Here is a 25,393-nt window from a genome sequence, read left to right on the forward strand (position 1 = left end):
CATTGGTTCTGAAAGGGCAAAAAAAGGAAGTAGAGAGAAATTAGACATGGGAACGAGTGGGAAAAGTATGGAATTAGGAGAGAAAAATAAAGAGGCTCATTTGGGTGGAGTGTAGTCTAGAAACAAGTGGGACAGATATGGTTTCCAATCTTTAAATGATGGATAAAATGGCAATGCTACTTACAAAAATGCCTTAATTGGTGAAATTGTTTGTCTTAGAAGAGAAGATACTGAGTTTATGGTTTCAGCCTGTTATATATATTTTTTGATGATTGTCAAGCAAATGTAAATGATTTGAAGGCATTTGGAAATGGGAGAACTAGTGGAGTTGAGATTTATTAGTGAAGAAGTGATGGCTTAAACTGATATTTTATAAACTCACAGAAAATTACAGAGGGGAAAAAAAGCAGAGGAATGAAAAATATATTTTGGCACCTAATCAAAAACAATTACTCCATTCTAACCTGATTAGAAGCTTATTTTGAAAAATCAACCTTAGTGGTCATACATTAAGAGTCTGCTGTTTTTACATGATAGAAACTCCAAGATGGTAGGTAGAAAATTATTTTAAATCACTAACTAAATGATCTCTTTTGATTGAAAAACCACGAAAGGTTTTACAAATGTTAAATAGTTCTCTTATCACCTAGAACTTTAAATTGAAAGAAAAAGTTAGAGGTGTTTAACCTGGCACATTAAAGGGAAGAAGCCTTGGTCTCCCATTTCATTCTCTTGACCTGCTGCTATGTAAAAAGAACATTTTCTTCCAGTGCTTCTTATTTTGACAAAATGGCATCATTTACTCACTTCCCATGAATGGCAAACAACTGTGCGTTGGAGTGTTTCAGGAGTAATTGAATGTTAAGCTAAGAAAAAAAGTCCCCAAATCTGGGAACAAAGCTTGTTTGGAAAGGAAAATTAACCCTTGTTTCAGACGTTGCTGAATTTACAACAACAAATTTTTATTTAGCTTGTATTATGTTTAAAGCACAGGGCTATGGGCTGGAGATAGAGGCAAAAGCCACAGTCCCCATCCTAAAGAAGCTTACATTTTAAAGAAGAGACAGCGTGTTAAATCAATATATACTAGATAGATGGTAGGCTCAAAATGTGCACAAGGTAGATGGTGAGTATTTCCAATGTTAATGTACAAAAATGTACATTATGTACAAATGTACATATGTAATGTATATATGTAATGTACAACATATGTAATGTACAAATGTAATGTACAACAGTATAGTAAAGTGCAGTACAGAAGATTACCCAAAATGCATTCTGTGGTCATATTGGGAGTTTTGAGGCTAAGTAGATTTAATTCAGTTGAATTAAAATTGGGCAGCTAAAGTGGATAGAATACTGGGTGTAGGAGTCAAGAGGATCTGAGTTCAGATCTAGCCTCAGATACTTACTAGCTTTATGATTCTGGGCAAATCACTCTCAGTTTGTCTCACTTTCCCCCTTGTGAAATGGGGATAATAATAATAAATAAATAAAATAATAACAAAGGACTTACCCCCTTGGATTGTAGTGAGTATCCAATGAGATTATAATTATAAACTGCACAGTGCCCAGCCCTTAAAAAGAACTATATAAATATTAGCCACCTTTAACATGATTGTTGATCAACATGAATCTCTTGAGTACTTATTACAGGCAAGGATCTATATGGACTGATCCCTTTTTTAAAGTCTTTGTACTTACTTTGCTTTTCAACTTACAAGTTTATTTACATCTAGCATTTATTCATTTAATGCTTATTAAACTTGAAAAGTATGTATGTCAAGATTGATCCATGAAGAAATAGATATGACCCATCCTTATTGCCCAATAATTGTTTCTTACAAAGCCTTTCAGAAAAGATATTAGTTTTAAATCATGCAAAGAAAAAACAGTACTTTATTAGTACCTCACATGTTTTTGATATGATAAATAAGAATGATTTCTTACCAATTATCATGGTTCCACAATGAGATTTTTGTGTGTTTCACAAGTTCCTCCAAAGTTACTCCTAATTATAGATAGGTAGCTCAGTCTGTTTCAGAGGTCACTGTTATAAAATAAAAACTCTCAGTCATTTACTACTCTTTTTACAACCACCACAGCTGCTAAATTATTGGTCTTTTCAGGAAAGTCTGTATTGGGCAGTTAGCTAACATCTTAAGCAGCACTCCTGTCCAGAAAATTGGTATGCCTGACTGAGAGTAAGGCATTCCTTTTTGTCAGAAATTTCAGCTTTTGAAGATGTCAGGAAGGATATGGTTTGTGTGTAGTTTTTCTGCAGGCTCCATGTTTCACCTGGAAATCAAAGTATTATTTTTGTCATATCCTCAGACTTTAAAAAGATATAATTTGGACACTATTTTGCTCATCTTAATCAAACATTCATGTTTAAGAACTCAATAATCATGTGTCTTCTTAACCCCCAAACCACTGAAATCAAAACCTTAATTTCTTTTCCTTATGAAACCATAGGTAGCCAGAAATGATTTAAGTAGATACTTTTATTTTATCAAATTTCTAATTGGCTTCTTTAATTTAGCATCATTTATTTTTTATAGTGAGGTTAAAGATCTGCCTTCAGTCACAGCTAGTGGGTTGGAGCATCTTCTCTGATACATAAATATGGGCTTTATGACCCTTGTCAAGTCCCCTAAATTTACAGTGTCTTAGGCCAGTGTTCTCCAAAGTAGGTGCTGTAGAAACGAGGCTCAAGGAAGCTGTGGTTTGAACCCAGGGAGTCTAATAGTAGGTAGGAAAATAGAATGCACTATAATCTTCCCCCCTTTGTTGTTGTGGTTGTTGTTGAGTTGTTTGAGTAGTGTCCAGTTCTCTTGGGATTTCATTTGGGGTTTTCTTGGCAAAGCTGGTAGAATTATTTGCCATATTCTTCTCCAATTCATTTTACAGATAAGGAATTGAGGAAAATAGGATTAAATAACTTGCCCAGGGTCACATGGCTACTAAATGTCTGTGGCAAAATTTGAACTTGGGTTTTTCTGATTCTAAGGCCAGTGAACTATCTACTATATCACCTAGTTTCTCCCCTTTGGCAAAACATAAACTTTCTCCAACACAAATATAACTTTGGCTTACTACTTCCCCAATCTGCTCCCTCTCACCACTAACCCAGCGGTTGGTTATAACCTAACCAGGAATAAATACCCCCAACATGCATGGACACAATTTCCTCCCATGTCCACCTCAATTACCTCTTTCATGATTGTTGGAGGTATTGCCTGGTGATTAAAAACTCATCCAAAATAAACTTTTTGTTTTTGCTGGGAAAGATTGAATAACTCAGGATGAATGGGTTTCATTTATATTATATTTGTCTTCATAATCAAACCTCTTCTGAACTTTCCTGTTTCCAATCATGTACCACCACAACTCTAGGCTCCCAGATATTCAGCCTTCTCCTCATTTCCTTTTACTCAACTTACACTGCTCTCCTCAAAGTTATCAATGATCTGCCAGATCTGGTGGCCTTTTCTCATCCAGCTTGACTTCTCTGCAACATTAGATCTTGTTAGCACTACTTTTTCCTCCTGGATGACTTCTCCCTTCTTTGAGGGTTGCCAAGATATTGCTGTCTCTTGGTTCCTTCCAACCAGTTTGATGGTTTCTTTTTAATCTTTTTTGCTGATCATCATCCACATTATACTCCTCTTTGCCCCTCTAAATTTGGGTATGTGTTGAGATTTTGTGATCTATTTTTTTTGATACTCTCTCACTTGGTGACTTCATCAGCTTCCATGTGTTTAGTTCTCTCTATTCAAATGACACCCAGATCTGCTCATCTAACTCTTAATTCTAAACTATTTGTAAATTACAGTCCTCTATTATCAAATGCCTAGGAGATATTTTTAGTTTTTTTCCCTATAAGCATCTTATACTCAGCATTTTCCAAACTCAACTCATTCCTTTTTACCCCAAACTTATAGATCTTTTGAAATTGCCTATTTCTCTTGAGAACACCAGCATTCTTACAAGTCTCCAGGTTTACCACCATTATTTTATACTTAAATCCTCCTCCTTCCTCATCCCACATCTAATCAGTTGCCAAATCTTATTATTTCTACCATGCACAGTATCTTTTATATCCATCCCTTTCTATCTCATCCCATAGCCTTATATGTGATAGGGCTCATCACATCCACCTTAGCTCAAATGCTCATTTTTTTTTGCCTAGTCTATTGCAGTTTTGGTTGGGCAGTTTTCTCAATGGTCCTCTTGCCTCAATTCATCCTACATAGTCACTAACATTATTTTCCTTAAGGAAAAATCTGATCATGTCACTCCCCAACTTCAATAATTTCAATAATTTTTTCAGTTTATAATCAAATGTTATTCCAAATTTATTTCAACCTTTTTAATTTCTCCTCTTTTGCTGCAAGTTTTATAACGCACATAAATATAGTAGTATGTGTATATAACATGTAAATAAATAACTTCATATTTGGAGGTGCTTACTCAAAATTTTTTTATTTATTGATATGAGTGTGTAATCAAAAAAGTTTGATTACCAATGTCCTAGGCATGTCTCTATAACTTGAAATATAAAACAAATGGGTATTTGCATTAGTGGAGGGAGATGTTCTGAGAATTCCTTATACCAAAAAAATGACAGATCTGGTTCTTCTCCTTTCCATTTTTCCTGCCCACCAAAAAAAAGTAGAGAAAAAAAGAAATTATAAAAATAATCTAAATTCACATTTTTACTTTTTTAATCATAAAAAGTTATTTAATATTGATATATTTCCCATCAACAGAGGGAAGCTAAGACCTTCATTCTTATTTTTGTTAATTCACTTTACCCTACATATTTAAGCAGTAGGTCAAGGAATCAGAACTTTATAACAAGTTTATTATTTAAATATTTATAACAAAAACAAATATTTATTTTTACATCTGCATGGATAACATGCTGTGAGCATTCATAAATAAGAAAATGACTAGAGAGATGAGTATTGATATATTGTATATTGAACTCATGTACACGTGTTCAAATTGTTCTATTTAATATATAGATTTATGTACAAGAGATTCATATGTGCCAGATGAATCATCATCTGTATACTTGAAAATTGAATATAGCTATTCCCTGATTCAGAATACTTAGAATGAAAACATACTACTTATGCAAACAGGCAGCTAAATGAGGAAGTGACTTGAATGTTGGATATGGATTTAGACCCAAATTCAGATATTTAATAGTTGTGGAATCCTGGAGAAATTACTTACTTGACCTCTCAATCTTGGTGTTCTTTTTGATAAAATAGTGATAATAATAGTACCTATTTCCCAGAGTTATTGTGAGAATCAAATGAGATAAACTACATAAAGCACTATATAAACTTCAAATCATTATAAAAATGCTACCTAACTTCATCATTCACCTTAGTTTATGCTGCTTCTCCTGAGCCACCCATACTCAAAAAAGTGTTTTTATTCCCATTTGTCCTAGATAACTGGGTTCTTACTAGGAAAATAGACCTACAACCTCCTTCCTTCCTCTTCAGGAATGTGGTTCAATTTTCCTTTGGGGGGGGGGTATAAACTCAGTTATATCTAGAGTACTTTCATATACTTCCTCTTTAATTATAATATCTTCGCTCCTTTTCTAATTTTTGCTAATTATCTCAGAAAAATGTTTTTCTTTAGTTCTTAATTTCATAAAAAAAAAAAGCAATCTGAATCATGACTAAAGAGTAATGCAAACAATACATCTGTAGTAAAGGAAAGGGAAAACCATTATATTTTCAAGTTGAAATTGGGCATAATAAAGGACTATTGCCATCAAACTCTAAAATCCTTGAAAGTGCTTGGAAATCCTCTTCAAGATTTCTGTTATATAATGAAAGTAGTTCTTCCTTGAGATTCTCAATTTTCAGAAAAGATAAGGGGTTCTATGTCAGTAGTTTTAGTGATCACGGGTTGTGAGAGAGGAACTCTAAGAAGGGGAAAGAAAGAGATAACAACTTGTGACAGTTGGGACAGGTTAATAGAAAATCAAGTGAATTTGTAGTGAATAACTACATATAGTTCAGAGATTTCCTCTTGGTAACTCTCATAAAAAATGAACATAAATGATAAAGTCAGATGATAGATTGATAAAATGTTCCTAAGATAGATTGGTAAAAAAAGATAGCAGAACATAAGCAATAGAAGGAAGAAGAAAATAAGTGTACTGTTAGTGACAGAAGATGTTTCATGTTTAGATGTTAACTCTAGTTACGTTGGAAAAGACAAACCAGCAGTGGGTACTTGGATGGCTAATTAATTAAAGAACAAGACAAAAGTTCCTCAATTATATATAGTTAGAAGTAGCGAATGGAAAAATGACAGGTAAAGAAGTTGTGGTCAGATATAAAATTAGAGCCTTGAGATCTTGTTATTGATGTCAGAGGATAAGTTGCTAGTGATAAGATTAGAAAAACAAGGCAAAAATTAAGCAGTATGGAAGACTTTGTTCAGGGATACTTAAAATCTCTGCCCTGAGCCCTCTAATCTCTCTAAATTTTCTTACTATATAGTTTTAATTTTGCTTTCTATGACAGTGGCCATCGTTATAGCTAGACCTGATCTCTACTCTGAGCTCCATTAATACATCATTAAATGCCTGTTGGACAGGCATCTATCTATCATGGTTATCTCAAAGACAATGTGAGCATTTGTCTTTTATCTTTTTCTTTTCATTAAAACCTGTTTTACATTGGAATTTCCTTACTTCTAAGAAAGGCAGCATCCTTTTAGTCAACCAGATGTGTAACCATTCTTGTTGCTTACTCAGTCATTTCAGTCATGTTTGACTCTTTGTGATCCCATTTGGGATTTTCTTGGCAGTGATACTGGAGTATTTTGCCATTTTCTTCTCCAACTGATTTTTGTAAATGAGCAAACTGTGGCAAACAGGATTAAGTGACTTGCCCAGGCTCATTCAGGTAGGAAGTATCTGAGGCCACATTTGAACTCAGGAAGATGAGTCTTCCTGATTTAAGGTTTAGCACTATGTCACCACTTAGTCACCTTAAATAATCTATCCATATATTTAAATCCAAACATTGCCTCCTCAGATAAATGTAAGGTCCTATCTGGCAGCTGTCATTTCTCCCAGGGTGCTGTTCCATTTTTGTTGTTTTTTCTACCATTTCTGGCACATACATAGTAGTCACTTAATAAATTTTCTTACTTATTGTTTGACATGGTAAAAGACACAGATTATATAATATGGCAGGATGAGAGGATGGGGAAAATAAAGGACATGTAATAAATAGTGTGACTTGTTTTGTCAAAAAGATCTAAAGGGATGAAAGGTTCTAGTTTTTTTTTTTTTTAAGGGAATGAGTCTGGAGCTATACTATCTCCTACTTGAAACTTGGGTAAAAGGAGTTTCCCAACAGTGGAGATTTTTCCAATTACTAATGATAGCTTGAACTGATAAGGTACTTAAAATCCACAGCTATCTTAAAAACTTCATTTGACCTTCAGAAAACTATTTCAGCAAATCTTATCAGAACTCCAAAACATGATACAGTTTATGTTTTGAATTTTACCTGTTCTCCCTTAAAATAGAATTAACATGATGGGATAGATTGAATGCACAAACAAAGCATTTATTAAAAGTTTATTATGTATCAAGCACTATGCTAAGTGCTAGAAATAGAAAAGGGAAAAAATCCTATCTTTAAGAAGCTCACACTTTAATTGTAGAATACAGCACCCTTATAGGAGAAGAATTCAACTGCAAGGTAGAGAGAAAAATTCTGTTTCCTAAGTGTATAGCTATAGAACCGAATCTATGGCAGAATCTACCGATATTGGTTGTCATTTCCAGGGTTCTCACCTGGATTGGTGTCATAAGTAGGGGAGTTTGCATGAGGGTTAGGCTGTTCTAAAGTTGATATAGATACAGATATGGTGCTGGAAAGAACCTCAGAAACATTGAGTGTAATCTTGTCACTATAGATAAGAAACATCTAATTTTATTTGCTTCTTTGCTATTACAAAACATTTCTTACAGTTTTTATGAGACTTCTTTTTCAGTTGCCATCTGATGCCTCTTAATTTTCTAGTTCATTCCATACTAAAGCAACATCTTATGCTTCTTTTATTTGGCTTTTAGAAGATCTCTTGATAAGTTACTAGTGGAAAATACTAGAGCATTTTACTTCTAGAAATAGGACTTAACTAATTCCAAACTCATTTCCTTTAGCCCTTCCTATTTCATATGATTGCAAATGCAACATTCCTATTTATTTTGGTGTGCATTTAAAGAGCTTTCTGTCTTTCATTTTAAGATAAGCCTTTTGTGGTGATGAGATTTTAATGAGTTTAGTTGATGAAAAACTCTGTATCTGAAAAGAACCACAAAGTGAAATGTCTTTATGTCCTGTCCCTTCTATAAAAATATCTTCCAGTATTTTTGATTCTTTTTAAAATTTCTGTGCTGAGATTTGCAAATTGAATCCTGGGTATCTCGGTAAAGGAACACTTTATTAATTAGCTTCCAAGCTATATTAAGTATATTTAAATTACATAGTGTCTCTCAAACTATAGTGAAATCTATGGTTCTATCAGCATTTTGTATTTTGTGGCTGGCAAAATGATACTCCAGAGGCATATATATTAGAAAACTATGCAGAGAGTGGCAAGTTAGTATTAGACAGTGATAGAATATATTTTTAATGTTACCACCTTTCTTTAAAAGACAATATTTTGCAAATAAAAAATGATCAACTATTTGTTTAGGCTATATATATAGCAATTTAAGGTGAAGTTTATACTTTGGAGAGGTAGTGTTGCATTTTTGTATAGAATTCTAAACTTCCATTCAGGTAGGTTTAGTTTCAAATACCATTTCAGACCCTTACTAGCCTCATGACTAAGTCACTTTTAAACCTCAGTTTCCTTACCTGTAAAATGAGTACCTTGTTCTTTCTACACAAGGCTACTGAAAGAACTTTGCAAATCTTGTGTGTGTGTGTGTGTGTGTGTGTGTGTGTGTGTGTGTGTGTGTGTGTGTGTGTGTATGAATCCTTCTTGCCCAGTATACAATGAATTGTGCCTCTTTTGACATAAGAAAAAACCACGAAAATTCTTCATTATGTGTTGCAGTAATACTTGATCACTCAGCATTTCACAGTTATTAGCTAATCCACTTTGACCTTCTCTCTGGCTTCTTTCTACTTTATAAGTTACAAAAATGAAGCCGTACCTTCAAATATTCTCAATAAGCCATTGAAAAACTAGACGAGAAACGTGGTGTTTTAAATAGGTATGGCCTTGGTTCATAAACCTCCTTTTGTTGTAATATTATCAAAAGGCCGAGACCAGCTCCTAAACTTGAAATGAAGTGGTTTAAAATTTATATTTTTTATTGCTAGAATATTTCTTTTTTTTTTCCACTTGGCTGAAAAGATTGGGGTATTTTCACAGTTTTAACTGTAACATCTTAAAATTCTTAAGTTTAAGAAACCATTCCTCATTTTTGGTATATTTCCATTTCCTTATTTCCTACTCTCTTCTGCCCTTGTGGATGATAAAAATTTTAAAAATAAAACAATTCACTGAAGTCATGAGAACTTCTTGGACCAAGGGAAGACACAGAAGTTTGTTAATTATTTCATGGCTCAAAATTAAATCTGTATGGGCCATGGCTTTAGAAGATGATTAATTAAATTTGAATGAGTTAGTGGTTTGGTATTTAGGGGACCAGGGACAATAGAGTTTTGTCTGTGTTCCTGTTACTCAGCTTTCTTTTTTGAGGCTCAATCTAGCACTGAATAAAATAAAACAATGAAGAAGGATTAAAGGTTCAGTATTTTCATTCCTGATCATTACTTTATAAAAGCTGCTATGGAAACGTTGTATAACTCCCTCCCTGTTTTTCCCCCTTGGATGGTCTCACTTCTGAGTTCCGGTTGTAAGAGCCAGTTAGCTCACTACAACTTGGACAGGATTCTTGGAAAGCTAGCTCACTGAGAAGGCACAGATAGGCTAAAATCCCAGGGAGCTAATTTTATTTCTTCAGCTTCATTCAGGACACTAGCTACCTACTTGATTAGCTCAGGCTCAGTCTAGTGAATGTCACATTGTTTGGTGCTCTATTGTATCTTTAGGTTCCTGTGTACATCCTACACAGTTTTTCAAGCTGACTTGTGCATTCCAGCTGTAAGCAGGAGGGAGGGGTCCTCTAGATCCCTAGCAACAGCTTGAAATTGAAAAACATAGACACATTTAGTCATTTAATGTTTGCTCTCTCTTTCTCTCTTCCTCCCTCCTTCTCTTTCCCTCCTCTTTCTCTTTCCTCTCCCTTCATTCCTCCCTTCCTCTTCTCTCCTTCCATCTCTCTCTCTATATATCTCTCTTTCCTCCCTTCCTCCCTCTTTCTTCCTTCCTTTCCCTTCTTCTTCCCTCCTACTTCCTTTCCCTCCCCTTTCTCCCCTCTCCTCTTTTTTTTTCCCCTTCTCTTTCCCTCCATTTGTCTCTCATGGCAGGCTTCACTTAGAACAGAAAGAAAATGGAGTGTAATTCACCGATGCTTACTGGACACAAATGTGTCTGTTTTATAGCACTTTTTAATAAAAATTAGACCTTTTTCTTTGCTTCCTCATTTCTGATATAATGGGCAAAGGGCACTAATGGGGTACATGCGAGAGAAATGGATGGACTAGCAATCACTGAGCTGACAGCAAAGGCCTGACTAAGTACTGCAAGGGGATTTAAACTAGATTGAAAGATGTCAGATCTGATTAACTGTGGAAGTAAATTGGTTCAAAGTTTGAGAGAATTGGGAGAATGAATAGTGAATTATTGTGGGGAAGACAGATAAATGGAGACAGGGAGGAAAGGGGCTACAGGACAAAATTTCAGAGTTGGAAGAGACTACTGACAATAACTTGTCAGCTTCTTAAGGGCAGAAAAAAAAAATCTTTCACTATATTTTTAATCCCCTCTTTTCTCTACAACTAGCATAGTACCTAGCATACAATAATATAATTACTGTTTGGTAAATATAGTCTAATATCCTCAATTCAGATGCTTTTCTTGCATTGTTTCTTGACTTCTTCATATCTTGTCTTCCCCCTAGCTCTTCTATAACTTCCTCTGTTCACCTTGGATTGTACCAATCATCCAAGCTGGAAATCAGCCACCTATACTGGGATCTCTTTTTGGAAAGACATTGGTATATTTATAGTCATCAAGGAAACATCCACTAGATATAGATTGTCTTATTGAAGATAAGTGAGAATGGGGATGATAACAAGGCAGTCTGCTGGAGAAGATGGGATGAAATGGGCTTACTTGTGGAGGAGGAATTTGTCTCCTTTCCTGGAGTTTGCTAGGTCAGAGTGGTGGAGGATTATTTATAAGAGGCTTGGGTGTCATTTGGACCCACAGAACTAGTGGCACTTGGGGGAAAGAACAAAATTTAACTAAGGTGTTATCAAATATGGTCTGTCAGGAGTAGGGAGATGTTAGGGAGCTTAATGAGGATGTGAATGTAGGAGTCAAGTTCCAGAGGAAGTGAAGAGAAATATGTCATGAATTTAGGAGTTGGGTTGGGTTCAGAGGAAAAGGAGAACTGTGTTTTAAAGTTTTTTTTTTTTTCCTTCATATAAAATCCTGGTTCAAGTTCTGGGCTGTGGATCTATTGGAAGCTACCAACAATCCTGTGAGAATAGGATTTGGTTTCGTAACACAGTGCCTGTTTTATATTAGCCACTTAATAAATGTTTATTGATTGATTGATTGACTTCACATAGAGCCAAAACAACTCTTAAGAAATACTTGATTTATTCCACAAGAAGCATTAAACTGTTCTGAAGATAAGAAACGATTATAACTCTGGCAATACTAACTTTGGCAGCTAAGTGTCAGAGTATATAAAAGGTGGACTTTGGAATTAGGAACACCACCTCCAAGTTCATGAACTCTGAAATTCCTGTATCTGACCCACAATTTTTTTTTTTCTTTTTGCTAACTGCTTCTCCCTCTTTCTGCTTCCCAGTATGAAATCTTGCTTTTTATCAACATCTATCTCATACTCCTTAGTTCTCTCCCAGATTATCTTCCCTGGCCTAGCTAGCATTATCTTTTCTCCATCTAGATCCCTTGGCAAATGACTTTAACTCTATACTGTCCTTTTCTCCTGAATTTCTTGCTCATTTATCTTATAGCTGGCCAAGTGTCAGCCTTGAATCACTTTCATTATCCACTGTCTTTACACCTACATTCATGATACTGAAGGAAAGTAGAGAAAACCACAAAGCCCTTCTGATCGTGTCTGCTACAAATTTAGATTATGTAACCTCAACTGGATCCTCACTAATGCCTGGGCTAGGTAATCTTTTTTTACTTTCCTAACTAATAAACTATCCCACTGAACATGATAGCTCTTTCAAACTTCTTTATTCCTTCTCCAGGCTCCATGGATTCTCCTTCCTCTAATTTCTCAGCTGAGCACTTTGACTCATATTTAAAATTTTTAAATATTATTTTATTTTTCCAAATACATGCAGAGGTATCCTTCAAAATTCACCTTTGCAAAATCTGTGTTCCACATTTTTCTCTATCTTTCCTTGCTTAGATAGCAAATAATGTGATATATGTTAAACATGTGCATTTCTTCTCAACATATTTTTATATTCATCACACTAGAAAAATCAGATCAAAAGTAAAAAAAAAAACCACGAGAGAAAAACAAACAACAACAAAAAGATGAAAATACTGTGCTTTGAACCACAGTTATTGACTCATACTTTGAAGCCATTTACCAGGAGCTTTCTCTTTTCCTATCTTTCCTCTTCCATATCACTCTGATACTTTCTGCCACTATTTTTCCCTTCACCTCTTTCTCTCATGAAGGCCTTCTCCTTATCAAGGCCGACTCTTCTTTCTGCATGAGCAGTCCCATTTCATCTCATCTTCTCCAGCAAATTGCCCTGTCTATCTTCCCCATTCTCTCTTATCTTCTCTCTCCCTGTCCACTAGATGCTTTTTTTTTTCCAATTTCTTTTTCTAAAATGGAACTATTTAAGTAATTTATTTCCTCTTCTATTAATCTTGGCAATCTATATTTTTGTAAGTGTCCATCTATTTCACTTAGATTATCAGATTTATTGGCATACAGCAAAATAGCTTCTAATTACTGCTCTAATTTCCTCTTCATTGGTTGGAAGTTCACCGTTTTCATTTTTGATATTAACAATTTGATTTTCTTTTTTCTTTTTTTTCTAATCAAATTAACTAAAGATTTATTGGATTCTTTTCTGCTGTCTACAAAATGCCTCCTCTATCCCATCTATCCCATTTTCTCTTGATTCTTCCTTATTTGCTATCATTCCATATCTTTTCTGCCTTTTATGGCTAAATTCCTTGAAAATACTATAGGAGGTACCTTCATTTCCCCTCCCCTCTCAGTCTTTCCTTAACTCTATAGTCTGGTTTCCAGCCTTATCATTCAACCAAAACTACTTTCTCTAAAGTTACCAAGGATCTCTTTAACTACCAAATCCAGTGCCATTTTTTTGATCCTTATTCTCATCCTCATTCTTCTTGACCTCTCTGCAGCACTTTTTCTTTTTACTCTTCTGTCTAGGTTTTAGGATTCTACTCTTCTGGTTCTTTTCCTGTCTATCAGAGCACTTCTTAATCTCCTTTGCTAGAGCTTCTTCCAGGTCACTCCTGCTAAGCATAGGTTTCACAAAGGATTTTGTTTCCCTCTTCTTTTCTATCTTCTCCCTCTGAAACAGTATAATCTTTTCCTTCTACACCTCTTCACTTGCTGATCTCATCATCTCCTATGCATTTAATTATTATCTCCATGCTAATGATTTTCAAATTTCCTTATTTAGCTTTATGCAGTCCACTGACCTCCAGGGACAGATTTCCAACTACTTTGCATACATCTCAAAGTGAATATCCACTAGATGGTCTTTAGGGTTTGTTTTGTTTGTTTGCCTTTGTTCTTTGTTCTTGAGGAAGACCAAAATGACATCACTATGTTAGAGTTAAGTTACAGTGTGTTCCAATGTGGCTGATCAGACCAGTATGTGCTCAGAATGCTCCGCCACAGGTCAGACACAAATAATTCTTGTGTTGAACATTTGGGGTGGATTCCCAGAAACTTTGCTCATCTTGTATCTCTTCTGAACTAATTCAGTTCTGTTTTGCTCATAGAGCATAGCACCTTCTCTGATGAGGCACACCCCTGCTGGGCAGTCCTGTGCCAGTGTCTCCTAGGTCATACAATCAATTCTAAAGTTCTTAAGAGAGACCTTGAGAGTGCCCTTGTATTGTCTTCTCTGAGCATCTTGTGAGCTCTTGTCTCTTGTGTGTTCTCCACAAAATAGTCTTTTTCACAAGTGGCATTTGAACAGTGTGGCCAACCCTTTAGAGAGCTGCTTTCTACCTTTGGTATCAACCTGATTCATTAAATAGCTTAAACTAAAATCTTTTTCTCTAAACCCTCCTTTTTTTTAAGTTTTCTGTTAAGCACATCACTATCCTTCCAACCCTCCAGGCTCACAACCTAAGTGTTATTCTAGATTGCTCATTCTCTCTCTTTCTTCATATTTAATCTGTTGCCAAGGCCTCATTGATTTTACCTTTGCAAAATCTTTTCAAATATGCTCTTTTTCTCCTCTGATACAAGTGTGGACTATTGCTATTGTCTGCTGATTGGTCTTGATTCTTCAGGTCTCTCCCCACTCCAATCAATCCTTCATTCAGCCACCAAAGTGATTTTTCTACAATTCAGGTTTGACCATCTCTCCTTGTTGTTTAGTGAACTCCAGTGGCTCCCTGTCACCTCCAGGAACAGGTAGAAAACTTATATTTGGTAGTCTAAACTGTTTATAGCCTGACTAGCCTTTTAAGCCTTTACAATTATTTCTTCTTTCAAAGCAAATGCCTGGAATGCAAATCTTCCTAATCTCTGTCTCCTGGCTTCCATAGCTTCCTTTAAGGCTCAGCTACAATCTCCCTTTCTCCTACAAGCCTTTCCCAAAGCCTCTTACTTCTTAGGCTTTGCCTCTATTATTATTTATTCATCCCATACATAGCTTATTTGTACATATTTGTTGGCATGTTGTCTTCCCTACCTATTAGATTGTGCATTCCTATAGGACAGGGGCTGTCTTTTGACTTTGTGTCTTCAGCACTTAGCACAAAGCCTGGCATATTGTAGGGACTTAATAAAATTTTATTGGCTGACTGACCTGAGTTTAAATATTTTCTCAGATACTAGTTACTTAAACCTGGCCAAATCACTCAACTTTTTTCACTCAGTATCCTTATCTCTAAAATGAAGATAATGATAACCTCAGTTTCCTCATTTTTTATAATAGAGATAATCCTACTTTACAAGTTTATTGTGAGGCTCAAATGAAATATTTTTGTTATCTATCTATATGCACATAAATATTATCTATTTTACCTATTCCACTATATGGTATCTAAAATATTAATGCAGTTTTATGTTTTAATATTTTGCATATATGTACATAGATATAATGCTTTGCAAACCCTAAAGTGCTTTATAAATGATTAGGATGATGATGGGAAAAATTTAGGTTAAAGCAAGAACACTCTTCTAGGGTATAATTCCTTCCCAAATTCCTACACTCTAAGTGAATAGCAGGATCAAAAATTTCTCATTAAAGCTCTAGTTAAGGAAGAAGGATAAGGAATTACTTCCATTTGCACTCATCCCACTAAACAAGACACCACACAACAAGTAAACAGTAAGAGAAGGATCAGATAAGAGGCTGTAAAATATCTTCTTGTACACCTCATCTTCCATGATAAAAAAGAATATTCAGAAATGCTTAATTGAATCAAGTCCACTTTAGAGAAAATTATTTATTTAGCTTATGGTCAGGAATATGCTAGAAAAACTGTTACTATTAATATAATTCACTTGGGGCATAGAAACTTTGAAGATCCCATTCATCCATCCAAATTAATTAACGCCTTTTGCTAGTAGATATTCTTTACTCCACAGATGGTTTTGTCTAATTGATTATAATAATAATTCATTCATTCAGGACTTAAGTGCCTACCATAATTTAGAGAAGGAGGGAGAGAGAGTGGGGAAGAAGGAAGGGAGCAGAGAGAAAAGACTTCACCTTGAGGAATTTACATACCAAATATATCTACATGGAACAATGAAGATGATGTAGCATTTCAAAATTATGATTCAGACTGTCCATTATTTAGCAATTCATAGTTAGAAAATGTTATGGAACCAACTTGTGGAAGACCATGTAAGAAGGACTTTATAAACATTTGAGATTTCCATTATTTCAAGATGAATTAGTAAGTTTTTTCTTTGTGTTGTGAATTTAGACTTTGTTCTACTTTCTTGTAAAATATTAGTTCCCCTGTTGAGGAAAAGGAAAAAGTAAGGGAAAACATTTATAGAGCATATTATAGAGCACATATACTATGTGCCAGGCATTATACTAAGTGCTTTACAAGTATTATCTCACTTTATCCTTCCAGCAATCCTGGGAAGTAGGTGATATTATTATCTCCATTTTACAGTTAAGGAAACTGAGGCAAACAAAAGTTAAGTGACTTACATAGAATCTCAGCTACATATTTTCTTCAGCCAGATTTGAACTCAGATCTTTGACTCCAATTATAGTACTCTATCCACTATACCACTTAGCTGTCTATTTGAATCCAAATAATTAAAAGTAAATTAAGGCCTTTTTTCTTCTCTAGTCACAAATTAGGATTAATTTAACTATAAGGAATAATAGTGTTTGAGGGTATTTATTTATCCACTCAGCAATCCTGTTTAGAATCTACTTGTTCATAGCTATGATATGAAAAGAGATATCCTGCCAATAAGGAGTTTATAACAATGCAACTTGGCAAATGATAAACATGTTCATTAAAATAGAAGAAAACTAGGTTTGTAATATTCTTGGCACCATATACAAAGTGTTGATGAAAAACAAAGAAAAAAAATTTTTCCCCTTTTAGTAAGTTGGTTATCAAAGACTTTTAGAAGTGAGTGTTGAATTAGTCAATGAGTATTATTAAATGCTAATACTAAGTATTAAGGATACAAGTACAAAGAATGAAACTACCCCTACTTAGAAGAAACATTCTATGGGGGAAGGACATAAAATAAATATATAAATATACCTGGCCTACACACACACATGCACTTGATATTCTGTTGTGAGGAAGCCATTGAAATATTGGTCAACTATATGCTGTTAAAACATTTCTCATCTTAGTTGGCTGTTAAATCCTTCCAACTATCTAAAAAGACAGATTTTTTTTTCCTCTCCAGTTCAAGGACTGTTTTTTTATGTATCCCATATCCCCACTTCCTAGCAGAGAATGCCTTGCATATAGTAGGTACTTAAAAGTGTTTGTTGAATTCCTTAGTATGTTTTATTCTATACTTGAGTTTCACAATCTAGAAAAAAAAATTCTCCCTTTCCTGAAGCATTTTATGCATATATGTGTGATTCACAATGCACATTATATGTACAATTTCATGACACATATATGCATATACATATATGTGTGTCCACACACTACAAGCAATATATAGCACTGTCTGTCTTTTTAGAAAGTTCTTTTCTTAATTTTGAAAAGCAAAGCAGCATTTGGAAGATTTGCTACTTTTACAACTAAAAGAATTTCTTCCCTCAAAATAGTTTCCTGGAGCAGAGACATGATATATTTTCTTATTCTTGAACCCATTTTTTTTTGTTAACAAAACTATTGTTTATTTATCAATTTGTCAACTTTTCTGATGAAATAATAGTCTTTTGCCTTTTCTCCTCAGCTGACCTGAATAATGTCAGGTTCTCGGCTTATAGAACTGCCATGAAACTCCGTAGACTGCAGAAGGCCCTCTGCCGTGAGTATTAACCCAGTGCTTAAAGACCTTGGGTCTTTTGTCCTTGATGAAAAATGAAATGGGTACTGCCACTTTTGAAGAGAGGGAGAATAGCTGTCAGCCAGGTTATAACTTGGTATTGAATTTTTTGAACATTTCTTTGGCCCAGTGCTGGTCCAGAATACTAATTTCACTCCTGTGCTTCATTGTCATTTTTCAGTTATTAGATATAGATAATTTTATATTAATTAATTCTATGTACTTTTCAGGTAAATTAATTTAATGAAACTTAAATGCAGTATCCCTTATATTGTTTATGAAAAGTGTATAATGTGTTTGTTTCTAGAATTAGAATTCTATGAAAGTTTTTTTTATGCAAGTGGAGATGCATAAATGTGCATTTCTTAGAATGTTTAGCCCAAGTGAATGTTGTGCTGAACATAAAGAGACAGAATTCCTCATCTGGGTAAAATAGCTTGCAGACATAAAGATATAAATGCTGTGTATGAATTACATGTAAGCTTAGTTGGACTTATCAGGTAGACTAAAAAGTAAACTTTGGGACACTGTCTCCCTGTATCTGGAGTTCCAAATGGCTTTCTTTTTAGCTCTACAGGCTCTTCTCTAGTGTAACTAATGTTATCCCCTAGCAGGGGATTTCTTTAATGATCGTCTTTGAGAATCTACCTGAATCTATGAAATCTTTGCCTGAAGGTTTTGAGAGTTAAGTTCCTTATTTATTTCCTCCTAACCCCACCTCATTCCAAATGGACTGGTGCCTTGATGGAACATTAGTAATTATGAACTGTAGTTCATACTATAGTAGGTGGTGGGAATATTCCCTTAGAGACCATACGAATTTGGAAGAAATTATTATCAGTTTCAAGGAGCGATACTTGGAACCTTAAAGGTGTACTGGAATTCTGAAGAGGATTATTTTCATCCTTCTCCATTTTAATTTGACTTTGAGTATAGAGATCAGTCAAATAAATCCCTTTTAAATGCATTCATAAATCATTGCATTCACGTATAGTTGTACTCACATTTCTGTCACATTCACCTTAAAATAAAATTTGAGCTAGACCATGGTGGGGGTGAGGGAGAAGCTGACATTTTGACATAAGGATTTTTCCTTCAATTTCCCTCACCAATGTAAAAACTAAAATAACTCCTTTCCAGGTATGAATGTTATTGCGTAGCACATTTTTAGACACATTTTTCCAAAAATAAACACTTTGGTTTGAAATAAGAAATAAGGGTACCATGAGCATTTCCTTTTCTTAGGTTCCATAAGGGAAATTCTCTCCAATCTCATTTAATTTTTTTGAAAATTCATTTTAATTTAAATACAAAATAAGGAGGGAAAACCATTTCCATGTACACAGCAGGGCATAAAATGTTAAGGGAGATGAAGAAAGGCAGTAATTAAGACTCAAGCATTTGGCAAAACTTGTTCAACATACTTATTATATCATAGGTACAGAGAGTAGCATCAAAACATATGGTTCTCTTTTAATGTTATAATACTCTTAGTTTTGGCTTTCAGGCTGTTATAGATAGAAACTCAATTTGGTTAGTTAATTACATCTATACAAAATACCTGTAAAGTATACAAGACTTTAAGTTCAGTTTGTTATAACATTCAATTTTATCTTCTCTCACATTTATATATAAAAAAAGATGATCTAAGCATTTTGACTACTTTTTCATTTTTTTATCTCATGTTAGTTATAACATAGGTAGCCTCTGAAATTAGAAATATACCTCCTTTTTACTAAGTTGCAGAAATAAAAATGCCCTTAACAAATCACGGATATTTAATTTACAACTATGTTGTGGATTAAAGTGAGACCAAACTGTAGGAATAAACATACTACAGCTAATAAATGTGAAGGAAAAAAAATAGTCTGAGATCAACAAGAAATAGGGAACAAATTGTTAATGTTCAGCATCTAAATTACAGAGTACAGAGGTTTTTTTTTTTTTTTTTTTTTTTTTTTTTTTTTTTTTTTTTTTTTTGCAGCCTGCTTGTTATCTAGATAAAGGCACAGCTGTGGCACAAGCCACCCACCACTGCAAGCTAGGTGAAAAAATTGCTCTCTTGTTTTTAAATGCACCTAACTTTTTTTGATATTCACATCAAAGCTTATTGACTTGCTTACTTTGTGTAGATTTGCTTTTAAAATACCTCAGCTCCAAGTGCAGACTGCATCTGAACAGTATGATGTCAATAACATTCTACTTTGCCTACAGTCTCCTTCTGCAGTCTCGGCAAGAAGAGACTAGAAATACACAGCAGTTTCTCTACCAATTATCCCCCTTTTCTCTGCCTGTGCTAATTAGATTAAAGGATTATTTATATATCAACATAGAGCATCCAGGTTTACTCTTGGAATGAGTTTACAATAGGACTTTCCCCCCCAGTATTAATCAACTTTCACCATTAATTAGTTCTTTCTTTTCCCCCATGTACATGAATTTCAGGAAATGAGAATGTCTTATGCAATTTTCCTTTCTATAAAATCAGTAACTATCTGGTTCCCAAGACTACTCTGCCTGTAACTGTAATGGAAAGATAATAGGCTTGATTAAATAAGAGACTCAGAGTTGAACTAATCTCTGCCACAGAATAACTTGGACAAGTCATTTCATTTCTCTGGGTTTTGGTTTTCTCCTCTATAAAATGAGAGGATTGGGCTCAGTGATCTCTAAGTTCACTGAAGATTCTATGATGCTGTGACACAAATGAAAAAACATCCATAAAATCTGTTCATTTGTATCCAAGAGATGAAGAAATATAAATGAGAAAGTAAACAGGTAGAATAATCAAAGACTTTTTTATGAGGAACAGGAAAAGTAATGTGCAGGCTGCTAATGCTCAAGCTCTTTACAAGATAATTGGGAGTCAGGTACATGAGTCTCATCTTTCTTATTTACTGTTTTCCTCTACTGAGCAGAGTCCAGCCTAGGGACATATGGATGCTTTTTTTTTCCCCTTAAGTTCCATTTTCCCTTTTTCAAGTCCCAAAGTGACTAAAGCCAGCTGGCCCTAGGATTAAATCAAAATACCCCTTAGTTTTTTCAGGGTTAATAAATAGCATCCTTGGCTATAATATATTTTGAGAACAAGGATGTGTCAGGGCATGAAGAGGTTTTTATATAACCCGTGATTATGTTTCTCATTAGGTGCACAAAATGTAAGAAATTAAAGTTAATTATTTGAGGCAAAAAGATAGTTTCCTCATTTTTTTTGTTGAGACTTCCAGAATTATTCTAAGTAATTCACTTAAAATTTAAAAAAAACAAACAATGTACAGCCTTGGAGTAAACATTCCAAGCTGTTTATTTAGGGGGAAATAAAATTTTTTTAAAAACTGCTTTACAAATAAATTGTTCATCATGCCTTTTCTCTTTCAAATCACTAGTATGGACCACAAGTACTTTCAGAATCTACTGTGAAATAGGAGTTCTATTTTATGTGTTTGTTTTGGGATATGTGTTTTGCAATCTGCCATGATGGATTGCCCTCTTGTTTAATCACATCTGGTTTTAGCATAGCACACTGTACAATATTTCTCTCATGACTATTCCGTGTTCTGCTTTTGTTATCATAGAGCAATTGCTTTGCTCCCCACTGGAGCTGTTTATACTCCAGAAATTCCTTCAGTACTGTTATCCATTCACCTGTGTAGAGAAAGGAAACATAGGTCCTTATAAAATGAAATTAAAGCATTTTTGTTTCTCCATCATCTTACTGAGGTTAATTCAATGAAAATAAGTTTAGAGATGGAAAAGTTTGCTATGATTTACTTAAATAAAAGACTAAAATGTTTTACTACTATCTGCTGTTACCTTCCTCACAAAGCCAATATTGAAAGAAAACATATACTTAGTTTCTGATTTTCTCCAAAGTGTAACAGAATAAGGTAATATTACTGGTGTTGGGGGAAAGAATTCCACTTCTTCCCATGATAACAGCTTTTTGAATCCTCATTTCCATTATTTAAAAATTTGTTAATGAAGGTCTTTTCTTGTCATATTTTCAGAAAATAAGATAATCCCATTAATTTGACACACAATTAAGAAAATTAAAATGTGTTTTAAAAATAATAATAATAAATGTTTTCTTTTATTCTCCTGTACTCTCATCTAAAAATTTATTCAGTATTTTCATGTTGTGAATTTATTCAGTCTTTGCATATTGTGGTTTATCCCCAAAAGATGTCTGTCCCCAAGGAGCTTAAATTCTATTGGGAGAACTTAATAAAGCAGATCATTTGAGTAGAGGAATAATTAGCAGAATCAGGAGTGACACCTAACCTAAGTCTTGAAGGAAGATAAGATTCTAAGTGGCTAAATGGCAAAGATCAGAGAAAGTCTATTATAATCTTATAATAACGTATAACCTTATAACTTATAATAAAGTATGAGGAAACAGCACATAGTGAGGCACAAAAATGAGAAAAAGTACCAAAAGAGTTTAGAGTACCAGCGGCATATGAGTGCAAAAAGTATAGGGTAAATTAAATTAAGCCCAGAAAGATAAACTGAAGCCAAACTTTAAATTCCAGTTTAAAGAGTTTAGATTTCATCCTTGAGGTAATAGGAAGCTGCTGAAGATTTTTAAATAATGATGGCATTGGAACATGGTCTGACTTCAAGAAAATCATTTTAGCAAATGTGTAGGAGATAAATCTGCAAGTAAAGAGAGTGGAAACTTAGAGAGCAGTAAGAAAAATACTGCAATAGCCTAGGTAAGAGATTATGAGGACATGAATAAGTATGTTCATATGAGTGGAAGTTCATATGAGAGAAGGGAAAGAGGAAAGAGGTCGATCAGTTAACATTGATTAAGCACCTACTATGTACAGGCATTGTGCTAAGCACTGGAGATATTGAAAGAGGCAAAAAAAAAATCCTTTCTTCTCAAAGAGACATTGTTCAGGTAGAAAATAAATGAGAGAATGAGTGTGAGGGTGGGTAGTCAATAAAGAAGCTGACAGGTGTGGTTTGGGCCCTAGCAGTGCTAACTTTGGAGAGAGTGGTAGAGTTTGAAGCTAAATGGCAGGTTGTTGAAATATGAGTGGATGCCCTATGTGTAGATTTTTGTAGTTTGTTTTGTTTCCCTAGGAATTTGGCTGTAATTCTAAGAAGAGAGGAGAGCAGAATGAAATGATAATGGATGCTTGACTGTATTTATAGGGAGAAAGGAAAGCACTAATGCATAAGGAAAGAATGGAAGGAAAAAAATCAAGGAAATGGAATGGATTGAAGGGAAAAGGCTTAAGCAGAGGAATTGGCTTTGATAAGAGAAAGGCCACTTTTTCATCAGAGATTGCTGAAAGAAGAGGATAGGATATGATGGAGAAGGATTTTGAAGTATAATAGGAGAGAAAGGCCCTTGACAGTCAAGGAGAGTAAAGATCTAGAAAGCTGTTGCAGAAAAGGCAGGGGACTATGACCAGTTTAACCAATTAACTAAGGATTTAAGACTATGAAGATAGGAAAGAGAATTAAAAAATGATACTGACTGGCAGAATGGTGTACCATTATCAGTCATGAAGCATAACTAAAATAATGTGATGGAGAAATGTACTTGGAAATATTGTGTGACATCTTAAGGAAACTACTACATAGAAGTTTTCCCTAGGAAAAATAAAGGAGGAAAATCAGTTCCCAATTCCACAATAAGATGTGATATTATATAGTGGAACTATAATGCAGTATTATATACTGGGACATTTGTATTCTAAACATAGGAGAAGTCATTTAATTTCTTATGGCTTACATTTCTTCACCTGTAAAATTAAAAGGTTCGAAGACCTCATCCGTTTCTGAAATTCAATGACTGTGATTAAGATTTTACCATGTTTTTAAAAGAATATAGAAATGGGGGCAGTTAGGTGGTGCAGTGGATGGAGCACCAGCTCTGAAGTTAGGAGGACCTAAATTCAAAGCTGATCTCAGACACTTAGCACTTCCTAGCTGGGTGACCCTGGGCAAGTCACTTATAACCCCAATTGCCTCAGCAATAAATAAATAAATAAATAAATAAATAAATAAATAAATAAATAAATAAATAAATAAATAAATAAATAAATAAATAAATAGATAGATAAATAAATAAATAAATAAATAAATAAATAAATAAATAAATAAATAAATAAATATATCTATATATATAAACGACGATAGGCTTTTGGTTGTAATTTATACAGCATTTTAAAATTTGTAAAGCAATTCATATGTTTTCAGATTTAATCATAATCTACTCTCATTTTCCTCTCCTCTTGTTTTTCAAAAGAAGCAAGCTACTTTTTCACCTTTTTTTCTTCTTCATTAATTTCATTTAAGACATTTAGTATAGCACATGGTTAAAAGCACATAAGATGGTTAGTAGCAGGAAAAATATGGACTGAGAGAACCTATGCTTATATTGAGATGAGTTTATAATTAAACTACCACCCAGATAGTTGAAGAGTTCTCTTAATTACCATTGATTCACCATCTCAAAGGAACTGAATATTCAACCTGTGCTACAGAGTTAAAGGTGTTCTCTCTCTCTCTCTCTCTCTCTCTCTCTCTCTCTCTCTCTCTCTCTCTCTCTCTCTCTCTCTCTCTCTCTCTCTCTCCCCTGCTGCTATATTTCCAATTTGGCTAATAAATTGTTATTAGAGAAAAGCATCTTTTATAACCCTTAGGAATAGAGCTGATAAATAGATTGTGAATTTGCTGATGTTGGACAAAGCACATATTTTAACTTAGTTAAATTTTCTGGTTTGTCAACATATTAGCGCTCATCCCAAATTAAGGGTAAAAACCTGATTAAGCTTTAAAATTTTTTACAATTACATGCAAAAATATTGGGCCTGAAGTTAGGAAGAATAGAGTTCAAATTTGGCCTTGGACATTTACTAGTTGTAGCAAGTTATATTTAACCTGTGTTTGCCTCAGTTTCCTCACCTGTAAAAAAGGATAACAACATCAACCTTGCCAGGGTTCTTTCCAGGATCAAATGACATAATAATTTTATAGCACTTAGCATAATGCTTAACATCTAGGAAGCAATGGATAAATGTTGGCTACTATTACTATTTAAAAATCAAATTAAAGGAGAAATCGAGACCATATTATCTTCCTGGTATACGTAGTTTCTATAGTCTATGACTAGTATAGTTAATTTGGTTATTTAGTCCATTATCTTCAGTAGGCTTGGTGAAACTCTAATCTCAAAGAGTAGTTTTTTTCTTCTTTTCCTGCAAAAGAAAAACAGTCAGATTTTTAGTGGGTTTAGTAATGTTCCAAGAAGAAGAAAAAACCTAACAGTTATAAATGTGTAGCTGGAAGTAAAATTTTCTCTATATATGGATTCATCCAGGTGATAAACCTTAATAACTCTGCAAGATGGTATTGTCAATACCTATTTAAAAACCTCTATAAAAATTGTTATTTTTTTAATCAGTTGGACATAATTTTTGAAGGACAGAGTGACCCTCTTCTACCCCCCCCTGCCAAAATTCC

At 34.2% G+C, this 25,393-nt stretch overlaps 1 protein-coding gene across 1 annotated transcript in view; it reads left to right on the forward strand.

Moving 5' to 3' along the window:
• The window catches only part of DMD (dystrophin), a 2,117,885-nt gene that overhangs the window by 1,998,292 nt on the left and 94,200 nt on the right, over nucleotides 1–25,393 (forward strand). The window contains 1 exon segment of the mRNA XM_074300855.1: nucleotides 17,819–17,893. Within this exon segment, the coding sequence (XP_074156956.1) occupies nucleotides 17,819–17,893 (75 nt within the window).

The sequence above is a fragment of the Sminthopsis crassicaudata genome, chromosome 3 (assembly GCF_048593235.1).
Source record: "Sminthopsis crassicaudata isolate SCR6 chromosome 3, ASM4859323v1, whole genome shotgun sequence".
In the NCBI taxonomy this organism is placed as follows: domain Eukaryota; kingdom Metazoa; phylum Chordata; class Mammalia; order Dasyuromorphia; family Dasyuridae; genus Sminthopsis; species Sminthopsis crassicaudata.